This window comes from Symphalangus syndactylus, chromosome 1 (genome assembly GCF_028878055.3).
Source record: "Symphalangus syndactylus isolate Jambi chromosome 1, NHGRI_mSymSyn1-v2.1_pri, whole genome shotgun sequence".
Classification (NCBI taxonomy): domain Eukaryota; kingdom Metazoa; phylum Chordata; class Mammalia; order Primates; family Hylobatidae; genus Symphalangus; species Symphalangus syndactylus.
The window spans coordinates 39394963-39407174 of record NC_072423.2 but is presented as its reverse complement, the minus strand read 5'-3'; the positions used below and the strand labels follow the sequence as shown (position 1 = coordinate 39407174).

Below are 12212 nucleotides of genomic sequence, written 5' to 3'. Positions count from 1 at the left end.
AAATAAATTGTGGAATATTCATATAATACACTACTACTATACAAAACAACAACAACAAAGAAGCAAAATAAAAACCAAAGTACTGGTACATGCAAAAACTTGGATAAATCTCAAAACTAGACCAAAAAATGCTATAATTCTATGATTTCATTCATACGAAGATTAAGAAATGGCAATAATTATAGAAGTCAGAGCAGTGGTTACCCTGAGGAAGGAGTGGTACTGACTGGGAAAGGGAGCCACAGAGGATGCTGAAAATGTTCTATATCTTGATCACCAAATGGGGGTTACATAGGTATATCTATGTGTAAAATTGTATTGAGTTGTATACTTAAAATCTGTATAACTTTCAGTGCATGTTTACCTCAGTTTAGAAAAATCAGTAACAGAATATATTTTTATGGTTTGTTCATGTAAACAAATCATATTTAGAGTAGCACGAGCTGCCTGCTAAATATATCCTCAAACTACAAAATAAGAGCAGTGATTCTGCTATTCAACTCAATTCTGTATTCTATGATTTTCAGATCTGCATATAAACTTCTCCTACATACACTAATGAAATGCTTTAAAGATCTCAAGTTCTGAAGTCTTAAACAATTTCTCACCTTCAAAGTAGTATTTTACAGTCTGGACTTTAATTAAGAACACTACATAGCAGTCAACTCTTTCAAAAATGGGAAAAGCCTATAGATATATTTCTAATTTGAGCCCTGCTGCTACACTGTTCTGGGATTCCTCAAGCTCAGAGTTCTAAGTACTTAGAAAATATTCAGGAGTTAGTGTACAAATGCAGTACTGAGGCCATTACTGTCTGTTTTGTTCTTTCTTTCTTTTCTTCCCTTTACTAAGGATTAATATACTGGAGTAATTAAACTTGTAATTTTTCCTTAAGAAGGAAATGGGGGAAAGCAAGCAATCCAACAGTCAACAAAGACTTAAGAAGCTCATCCTGAAAAATTAAAAAAAAAATTCTGCACATCTCTAAGACTTTTGGAAGCCTCTCAGACTCTACAGCAATTATGGGAAGAATGTCATTAACAAAACTTCAGATACATTATTTCATTTTTTTAAGGGAGAGTAAAATTATTTTATTAAATCATGCACGTCATGTGTGTTAGTGCAAATAGTTTAATCTGTACTCCAGAAATTCTATTGTATTTTATATCTTTACAAAATAGATTTAAAACAATTATTTACTTTAAAAAATGTAATTCTGAAGTTAAGCATTTCAGAACAATATTTGCAATAATCTATATACAAGAGGTACTGGGTACCACTGGCATATTTGCATTCTGTGGTGGAGTGGCTTCCTGCAACAGAAAATGATGAAATGAACTATATGACAGTATTTTCTACAAGTCATTTGTGACTAATTCCTCCATAAATCTAGTGATCCTCCCAACGGCAATCTCAAATAGCTTAAAATATAATCTTTAAAGTAAAAACAGTGACTGCCAAACATCACAAGGCAAATTATACCCTAAACTCCTATTTCAATATTTGGCTAGACCTGTGGATTGCCACAGAACATTCAAGCCAATTCACTGACATTCCCTCCTGGTCTTCACTGACTGAAAAATTTAACTATGTGATACTTTAGGATATTCTATGACCTAAATAAACTTTATTGACATAACTATGATGCCGCACAAAACCATGGCTAAACTTTCACTTGTGTTTTAAATTTGTAAAATCAAGCAGTGTTTTTAGGTGCTTCACTGTGCATAGAACACTATTAATCTTGGGAATAGTGCTTTTCATTAACAGAAAGTCCCAATTAACAACAATAAAAAGAAAATAACCATTTGCATACCCAACCAGGAAATTTGTTGGTAGGTACAACAGCTCACCCTGAACATGAATTAGCTCTGACACATCATAAACCAAATTAGGTCAATACAAGCTTATCTAAAGAGCTATTAATACTTTCTTCAATTAAACATGCTTGGAGGAATAGATGATAGAAAAAAAAATCATGCTTCCTAAAATGCTGTATATGAGAAAGTAACTTGGCTTTTAAAGAAAAATATCTCTTTAAATACATGGTTTAAAAAATTACATTCCAATTGACTCAACAGTTTGGTTGACTGCACTGAAATTGTGTAATTACTATGTTTTTGCTCCCAGAAATACTTCAGTTTGCTCAAGAAAATACACACTCTCATGGAAAGTTTTTCAAAGTTGATGTCCTCCACATCTTCAAGTCACATTAAGGCTGAACAAGCGTGCACATATTCCCCAAATTATCACCATAACAGTTTATTTTCCAAATGTATTTTTTCCTTAAAAAAAAAAAAAATCCACGCAAATAGTTCTAAGTCTTGTTCCCAATAGCTCAGTGGTTTTATAACAAGTAAAAATGGCATAAATATGTAAAAAATATATATATGTGTGTATATATTTCAAACTGATAGGCACTGAGCACACAGGGCTTCTCTTCCCATGTATGTATTGGTTGTTTGGTTTGGGTAGTTATCAAATCAGAAAAATGAATTATCTGGTGATCAGAATTCAGAGTAAAATACTCATAAATTTAATGTTATAAATAATCTGGTGTACCAAGAAGCCTACTTTAGGCCACCATAATATTCAGAATCTTAACATACTAATTTAAAAATTACATGAAAAATTGCAAGCAAATTATTGCTTACAGTAGAATAAAGTAACAATTTTATATCTTCTTTATAGACAGATACATTTTATATAATTTAAAGCAATGACCCTACAGCTGTATTCTTGTACTTCTGCTGTTTTAAGAGGTAAAGAGGAAGAAAATGGTTCTGTTTGTCCCCAGCATGAGTGTGATGCCAGCTTCTAGAGGGAGGACAGTGTACAGACTCAAGGAACGCTCTCATGGAGAAGCTCTGGCCAGACCTGGCACGTACAGCACGATGGCTGTTACTGCAACCAGGGCAGCCAACATGGGCACCCAGGGCCAGGGTTTCTTTCTCTACCACAATGGACCGAAACACCAAAACAGGAAAGCCAGGAATAGGCCGATGAATACGGCTGGGACGGGTTGTAATATGGAAGGATTATTTCCTTTCTCTCGGAGCAGCTTCAGGTTGTTTTTACACTGTTTGAGCTCATCTGTGATTGACTGCTTTTCCTGCTCAGTCATTTCAAACTTCAACTTCAGTTCTGAGAGTACAGTCTGTGTCTTTTCATACTCTTTCTGCACATCCTTTGCTTGGTTTTCAGCCTTACTGAGAAGAGTTTTTAAATCAGCTGAATCCCGAAGATGCTGTTCTTTCAAGGATCCCACTTGATTCTCAAGTTCTTTCCTAGACACTTGAAGGATGCTGAGATCACTGGTAAGCTCTAAACTCTGCTTCTGAGAACTGTGCAATTCTTTTTCTTGCCGTTGCAGTTCTGATGATAGCAAAACATTTTCCCTTTTTAGAGAATGGTATTTGGTTTCCAATGCATTCCATTCCTTTCTCAACTTCTCTAGTTCACCTTGCAACCTTGTTGCTTCTTCTCTCTGCTGGTCCTCACACTGTTGACATCTAAGCTGAAAACTGTTTTGCAGACTTGTGATTTCTTTCTCATATTCAGACGCTGCTTTCCGCCACCGCTCAAGCTCAGCTCTCACCTTCTTAAGCTCTTCTTGTAAAGAAGCAATGTCAGTGTCCTGCTCAGAGGCAGCCTTTTCTGCTGCTTGATGAAGGAGCAAAATTTCATCTCAGGCACTAAGCAATTCATCTCTAGTACTTGTGATTTCACTGTCCTTCTCCTCCCGGAGATTCTCAATATCGATGTGTAACCTCTGCAATTGGGCTTGAAGAACCTGTATTTGTTTAGTGGATTCCTCAACTTGATTTCGATAGGCTTTTCTTTCTTCTTCCAAAAGAGCTTGAAGTTCAAAGCATTTTTGTTTACTTGTTCTAGCTAGCTCCTGGGCTTCGATCAATTCCTTTCGAAGATGCTGTATTTCTTGCTTTGCCTCAATTTCTGACTGTGCACCCTGCAAGTCATCTTTTAAAAGGGACACTTTGGCAAGAGGCTCATCTAGGTCTTGCTCATCCATTTGGGCGTCTGTAGCGTCGTCACTGCTTTTTTCCTTGCTTGGACTCGGAGTATCTGAAAAATCAGATTCTTTTGCTCTTGTCTGATTTTCTTTTGAAAGCTTTGTTTCTTCTACCGCTTTGGTTAGATGCCCTTCGACGATCAGCTTCTCTAAGCTGCTGCATTCTTTAAGAGTTTTCTCCTGAAGATGTTCTAACTATACTTGTAAAGCTGTTAGCCTTTCATTGGTGAAATCATTATCAGCTTGCAAAGCTTCTATTTTTGTCTGGAGCTCTTGTTCTTTTTCTTCCATTTCATCTATTTTATGTTGTAATTCTTTTTTCTCAGCCTGTCCTTTCTGTTGGATTTCCTCGTTTTCACTCTGCTACCTTTAATTTATCAGATAAATCTTTAATCTCATTAACTGCTCCATTATATTTATTGGCTAATTCTCTTAATTCTTCCTGACTCCTTTCATTCATTTCTTTCAGATGGGTACATTCATCTTCAGTATTACTCAGACTTCGCTCAACTTCTGAAAGTTTTCTAACCACTTCAATTTTCTCCTGAAGAACTCAGGGAACAGAAAGTTCTCCTGAAGAACTTTCTCCTGAGTCTCCTCAGGGACTCTTTGGCTGTTGTCTCATAGTTATGTTTATCCTCTTGTAATGCTATAAGTTCCTTTCGTAAACTATCTTCTGTTAGATTTTTGGAGCATGCCTGTAATTGGTTTCCCATAACTTCTAACCATGATAAGAGTCTATCTTCATCTATTAAAGCCTGCCAACTGGTATCTGAAGCCTCTTGGGTGATGGCTAGCAGCCGCTGAAGCGTGGCTAACTTCTGTTCCAACATTTGTTCCCGACGTAAGGCCTCCTATAGAAACTGAGAAAGCTGGAATAGTTCCTGAGATTACATACTTGGAGTGTTAGCAGGAACTTTGTCAACAGGACTTGGTAACGGTGCATGGATGACACTTACCGTGTATTCTCTGTCATGTCTCCTCCAAACTGGATAATGTCACCAGGAAGAATTTCACATGGTGGACTTTCTTCAGAGCCTCGACTCAATCTCTGGCTATTTATAAAAGTAACATTACTACTTTTAGTGTCTTGAAGATAAAACTTGCCCGTCTTGTGATCAAACCAGACGAGAGCGTGGTTCCTTGATAGCACTTTGCAATCAAAAGTGGCATTATTCTGCGCTGGTCGACAGCGGGCCACTGAGCGGCCGATTTTGATGGGCTCATCCAGGTAGACATGATGCTCCTGAAACGGGTGCGAGTTCGGGCAGCAAGTGAAGATGGCCAAGGCTGACGGCATCGAGGATAGATTGGGGGTGTCTCTCCTACCAGGGACAAAGAGGAGTTCCTCCGGATCTGGACTGCCCTTCACAAGCCTATGCCCCTATCCCACCCAAAATTTTAAATTAACACAAACTGCACATTGTCTAAGCATAACCAGTGAACATCAACTCTTCACTTGGGTGGGAAGACAAGCCAGCGTAAGCCCCATCACCTCCTTTAAAACCCAGCAACGCCTTGATCACAAAAAGTCCCCAACTGGCAGCTTTCAGTTCATCTTCTTCTCTGGGAAGAAAAGGCTCAAACATTGGGCAGCTTTGGCCAAGAAAACTCCTGGAACACAGTTTGTGGACTGGAGGTATCCAAGCAGATGAGTCACACGCCAATTCTTGTGTTTGGTTTGAGATCGCGGTCGCTTTGAATACATTATTCTTAAAAAGCCTTCATCTATAAATTTAAACGTGAAAGTTGTGATGCCATTTCTCTTCAGGTATAATGACATTTTAATAAGCTACTCTAGGAGATGGAGAGCAGTTGCTTAATTTAGGAAAAAAAGGCCTCAAACGTTTCCTAGGCTAAGTAATTCCATGTAGTTTTTTCCCCAAAATTCCTTTGCCTGGCAACTATACTTCCGGAAAAAAAATCATACGGAAAGCACAAATACTGCTCAACAAACATGTTCTCAGGAGTTTTTTAAAATGAATTTCAAAAACCTGGAATACCAGCTGGGAGCAGTGGCTCACGCCTGTAATCCCAGCACTTTGGGAGGCTGAGGCGGGTGGATCATGAGGTCAGGAGATCGAGACCATCCTGGCTAACACAGTGAAACCCCGTCTCTACTCAAAATACAAAAAATTAGCTGGACGTAGTGGTGGGCACCTGTAGTCCCAGCTACTCGGGAGGCTGAGGCAGAAGAATGGCGTGAACCCAGGAGGCGGAGCTTGCAGTGAGCCCAGATCACGCCACTGCACTCCAGCCTGGATGACAGAGCAAGACTCTGTCTCCAAAAAAAATCTGGAATGCCAACAGTATTAGGAACTTGTGGCAAAGCAATTCATTGTGCTTCTTAAAATAGAGTATATTGTAGGAATCAAATAGGTTTTAGAATAATATTTAGGAATATGACAAAGCATGCACAATACATTAGGTTTTTAAAAGCATGTTACTACATAGTATATACACATTATAAATTTTGTGTAAACATATGTATGTGTATAGAAACAAAGAAACTAGCTATGTGCTAAAATGTTAACTGTGGTTCTCTTTAGGTGGCAGCGTTATAGGTAATTTTTAATTTATTCTTTCTTGAGCATTTAAACTTTTCCAAAATGAGGATATATTAATTTTGTGATTAGATATTTTTTAGTCTTGTTAATACTAAGTTCAGGTTGGATTATAAGTGACTTGTTTGTCTTCCTCCTAATAGTAATCATTGAGTTCAATTATAATTGGTCCATTACTTAAATGCTCAAACTTTGGGTTTTTTTGTTTTTTGAGATGAGCCAAGATTACACCACTGCACTCCAGCCTGGACGACAGAGCGAGACTAGGTCTCAAAAAAAAAAAAAAAACCACAATTCTCAATTCCATTCAAGCATTTAAAAGATATTTGTAGAAAGGCTGTACTATGCGTTTTTGTGGGGTGCTATCCATTAAAAACACAGTAAATAAGATGCAGCATAATGTGAAGGTTGATGTATCTGCCTTGATGTAACATGCCTCTGAAGCTGGCATGCAACGGGCTTTAAAATCCAATGTTTATTGTCATTATCAGCCTAAACAGTAATTTAACTAATCGGTGGTTCATTTAAGATGTCTGTATTTGCCACACACAATCCAAACAGCTGCAGTCATTGGCTGGAAGGCAGTCCCTGTGGAAACATCAATATGCAAAGAAGGACAAGACCTAAAATCCTTCTGTTAACTCTCCATCCAGCTGTTAAGTGCATTTGTGAAATTAGAGTTGACCTATAAGTGCACTGTAATGTTTTTAAATGTAGTGCTTATAAAAAATCAATATGGTTAGGAAAGTGTACTAATTAGACAGCATCCGAGCAATTACGAAGTCAGTATCATGTCAACATACATTTTTATTACCCTGAGTCTAGTATTCATTAAGACAGAGACCTCTCAATTTCCTATTAAATATGTCCTTCCCAAATTGCCAGCTAAAATCAATCAATATCTTCTCCTTGAATTCTGTGGTTAAATAAATGAGTGAAAAGTAGTAGGAGTAAATTCAGAAAGAAATAATAGCAGATTCTGTTTCAAATGAAAACCGATATTGGTATAGTTGTAGAACTTAAGGAGCAGATGGCATAGCCTCTCCCTCCTCAACCAAAAGCCAAAGTAGGATAATTGAAAAGGCAGGGGAAGCAAAAGTAATTTTAACACCATATACACTGAAGTACATCTCCAAGTGATCTGACATAACAGTGGATGTCCAGGAAATAATTACAGTAAATAGATACTGGGCAACTATAAAAAGTGAGTTTGCTCCTTTTAAAAAACAAGAGCTTGACTATCACAGTGACTAGAGTCACAAATAAAAGTGCATTAAGTAGTTGTGGTTTCCATTAACCAAGAATCTAAAATTAATGTGCACAAAGGGTAAAAGGTGGCTGTTCTCAAAGTGCTATTTCTGGCCACATAGATTTTACATGAGGACAGCCATTTTCAAGATGAACAGCAAACAATGTGCCCAAATGTGTGAACCTGGGTAGTGAGTTTTAGTTTCCTAAAAACATTCTAATTCTGTAGTATATACATGAAGAGATGAATTCTACATAATGTATAAGTTAGAATGGTTCTTACAGATCCTTGCACTGGTAAGAAAATTCTGGTTTTTTTTTTTATAGCATTCTTGCAGTTAAATACAAAAACTTTACCAAGCTATTAAAGAAAAATTTTCTAAGCTAGTCCAATATGCAACATTTTGTACTATATACTTGACATACATCCAAAGGTAAATTATACTGTTTAATGGTTTGACAAGAAATAAAAGGCAAGACATGAAAAATTACAAAATCCAAAGGAAAAGTCACAATCTCATTCTACAGCAGATCTGCAGGTAAATTCTGATCCAATTTATCTTGGGAAGTACAAGAACAAATATGCAGCCTTCCTTTTAGAAGTAGCAGCAAAATAGTTCATTTAAGTGAAATGCACACATTAACTGAAGATTTATAATATCTTATGTACTAGTTCTACTTCTACCCACAGCCACTGATGTCTCTCTGCTTGGATATCCCATAGACCAAACCTAAACTCATCACCTCTTAAATCCCAAACCAACGGTTCTCTATCTTACTTGCTCAGGTTAGAAATCTCAATGTATCCTTGACTCACTCTTCTACTTCACTGACTAAACTCAAAAGTACGACATGTTGATGCTATCTGAATCTGTTTTTCTTCATCTCCACTGCCACTATTCCAGTTCACTGTATCATTACCACTCATCAAATAGTTTAAAGTGTGGTCAAATGTGTCAACTCTTTTCCATAACCTGGATTCTCACTGGAGGTAGAATCACATTTATTGTTTTTGGTGGATCAGCCTGGATACTGTTTTCCTTTGGAGATTAGCATAGTCAGTAGAGAATCACAGGAGTAATAATAAAAGATAAAACTGCTGCTCGGGCATGCTGGCACACACCTGTAATCCCAGCACTTTTGAGAGGCTGAGGTGGGCAGATCGCCTGAGCCCAGGAGTTGGAGACCTCCCTGGGTAACATGGTGAAACCCCGTCTCTACTAAAAATACAAAAACTGAGATGGGAGGAGCACCTAAGTCTGAGCCTGGGGAGATCGAGGCTATGGTGAGCCATGATGATGTCACTGCACTACAGCCTGGGCAACAGAGTGAGACCCCATCTCAAAATAAAAACAAAAAACATATTACACACACAAAAAAGTCAAGACAGTAATACATATTATTTGATGCTGATCTTGAAGATGTCTGTCCTAATGTACAATTTAGGTGGCCAGAAAGTAAAACACATAAACCCATTCATGACAATGACAAAGGAAAGGAAGAAGGGAACTGTTATGATCAGATGAAAAATAAATAGCTAGGTTTACCGGAATGCTTGATTCAGAATTTGATAATGAAAATGTTCTGGTGCCAATCCCATGACCACAGCATTAGGATCACTTGTTTGTATTCCTGGGAATGGAAAAAAAAATGATTGTTGAAAATGCAATTAAAAGCAATATCACATTTAAAACAAAGTAGTTTTAGTCAATCAACTGCAAACTTTTGCTGCATCCATAATCTAAAATTTAACAGATTATCCTGCCCAGTGTACTTTGGAAGTATAAGAGAGAGTACACAGAATGAGAGGGAGAGGGAGATGGGGGTTGGGAGGGAAAAAGAGAGAAAATCTAATATTTTTCCATATTCCTTGTGCACAGTCTTAAGCGTACTAAGTAACCAGAAGATCTGAATTGAAAATTGTAACCTGATGTCCTCAAACAAATGACAATTTCTTACTTCAAAATGCTTTACTGATTACAATCAACAGGAACTGCCATGAGTTCCCTATGAACTATCAGATCGATAGCAACTGATGAGGGACTGAGAATCTAAGAGGCAAGGGAAATTAGACTTTCTAATTGACACAACTGAGGTTAACACATTCATGATTAATATGAAATGCACTGTAGAGTCTACAGTTTTCTACATGCCTTATCTACTTTTAGTTTCAGAAATATTATTTTAAAATTAAAGTATGTTTTAAGGCCTTGGCATCTTATAACAGAACTTCAGACATGACAATCAAATAAGTACATTCTCCATTACAACTTTATTTATTTACTTATTTATTTTTGAGACGGAGTTTTGCTCTTGTTGCCCAGGCTGGAGTGTAATGGTGCGATCTCAGCTCACTGCAACCTCCGCCTCCTGGGTTCAAGCAATTCTCCTGCCTCAGCCTCCAGAGTAGCTGGGATACCAGGCATGTGCCAACCACACCCGGCTAATTTTGTATTTTTAGTAGAGACGGGGTTTCTCCATGTTGGTCAGGCTGGTCTCGAATTCCCGACCTCAGGTGATCCACCCGCCTCAGCCTCCCAAAGTGCTAGGATTACAGATGTGAGCCACCACACCCAGCCTCTCCATTACAATTATTAAAAGTCTGATTAAAGGTTCCATGGATTATCCATATGTCAATTCCTATTTGCCTCTCTTATTGGCTGCAGATATCCAGGCTTTCCAACTTCCTCCTTACCAGTAGCCACGAGTATTCTCCAGTAGTTTCTTTGCTAACACAATAAGCTATTCCAGACTCATACCATGCCTGTCCAGATCTGAAATCAGTAATTTCTCCAAAGAACTACAGTGGGAATTGACAATATATACCACAGTCTGAGCACTGGGTTGTCATTACTTTAGGCTTTTCCAGTGGAAGACTACATAATATCTATTATTTAAGAGAAAAAAGGAGTTGGTAACTATATTTTCTATTCAAAAGCAGTAATACACAGCTTTTATTTAACTTACTTGATTTTTATTATTTGCACCTCTTTTCACTGACACTAAAATCTAATAGTTACTACTTTGCTTTTTCCTATATATACCTTTAATTAAAAAAAATACCAGTATTACTAATAAGACTCCTGAATGCAGTTTAAGATCTCTTTGTAGTTCTGTCCTTAGAATTTATCCCATTATGAATGAACACATCAAAATACTGTACTTTAAAGTCATTTGAAGTAATTCTTTTCTCTGAGTGGTTATGTCACCAACCTCATACAGAGTTAAGTTCACTTCTATTGGAGGCTGGTTTTTCACTTAATTGTCTTTTCTTTGTATACAATATTCACATGGTTCCAAAGTCAAAATTATGTAATGGGGACTTTTTTAAAAGCCTCCTATCTTGATCCATCTCCTCTTCCCTTGCTTCCCCTTTAGGTAACCATTTTTATTAGTTTTTCATTTATCCTTCTTTGGCTTCTTTTTACAAATATAAGACAAATACACATGTATATCCATTTTCTTCTCATTTTCCTACATAGAAAATGTGTAAAGATTTCTACATCTTACTTTTCTCATTTAATATATCCTATGCAGAGCATTCCTTATCAAGAGATAGAACTCTTCATCATTATTTAATTTTCAGCTACAAAGCATTCCATTTTGTGAATATATCACAGTTTATTCAATCAGTCCCTTCTGATGAATATTTGGGTTGTTTCCAATCTTTTGTTATTACAAATAAGGTAGTAATGAATAACCTTGTTCATATGTCATTGTGTATTTTTGTATCTATATTTTAGAGATAGATTCCTACAAGTGCTGCTTCATATGTAATTTTGCTAGCTACTGCCAAATTCCTCTCCATAGGCTTTGTGTCATTTTATATTCCTGTCAGCACTCAGATGCTTTTAATAAATTTATTTTCTGTTTAATTCAGCAAAGTTGGTTTCTGTTTCTTGCAAATAATAATTCTGATACACTGGCATATTTCCTATTAGTACTAGTTTTGAGGTCTGCCCAATTCTATAGCCATGCTGAACTTATAAACTCCATTTTCTATATTGTGCCATTGCACTCTGAGTATCCTCTCTGAAAAGAAGCAATGTGGCAAAGCTTCATAAAACTATGATATTATTTCAGAATCTGTTGACTTTTCCAAAGAGAAACACTTTTTTCTTGATTGAAAAATATTTCATGTTCAATGTAAAAACTTTACACTATCCAGAATAACATCTACTTTAAACAAAGACATGCTGGTGTATCTCATTTAATCAAGTTAATACAGTGGCTCCTGCATTGAGGATTAGCTTATAATACTCAAAATAATTTTGACCTGTGTTTGTTTTTTCTATTATTATACTTTAAGTTCTAGGGTACATGTGTTCAATGTGCAGGTTTGTTACATATGTATACATGTGCCATGT

At 36.8% G+C, this 12212-nt stretch overlaps 1 protein-coding gene and 1 pseudogene across 6 annotated transcripts in view; both read right to left on the bottom strand.

Annotated features, from left to right (window-relative positions):
• The window catches only part of HDHD2 (haloacid dehalogenase like hydrolase domain containing 2), a 47447-nt gene that overhangs the window by 18065 nt on the left and 17170 nt on the right, over positions 1-12212 (bottom strand). For all 6 annotated transcript variants that reach the window (XM_055233307.2, XM_063640015.1, XM_055233316.2 and 3 more), the window contains one exon: positions 9393-9477. In XM_055233307.2, coding sequence (XP_055089282.1) covers positions 9393-9477 — 85 coding nt within the window. The remainder of the gene's footprint in view (positions 1-9392; positions 9478-12212) is intronic.
• LOC129457795 (sarcolemmal membrane-associated protein-like) lies at positions 1042-5809 on the bottom strand (annotated as a pseudogene).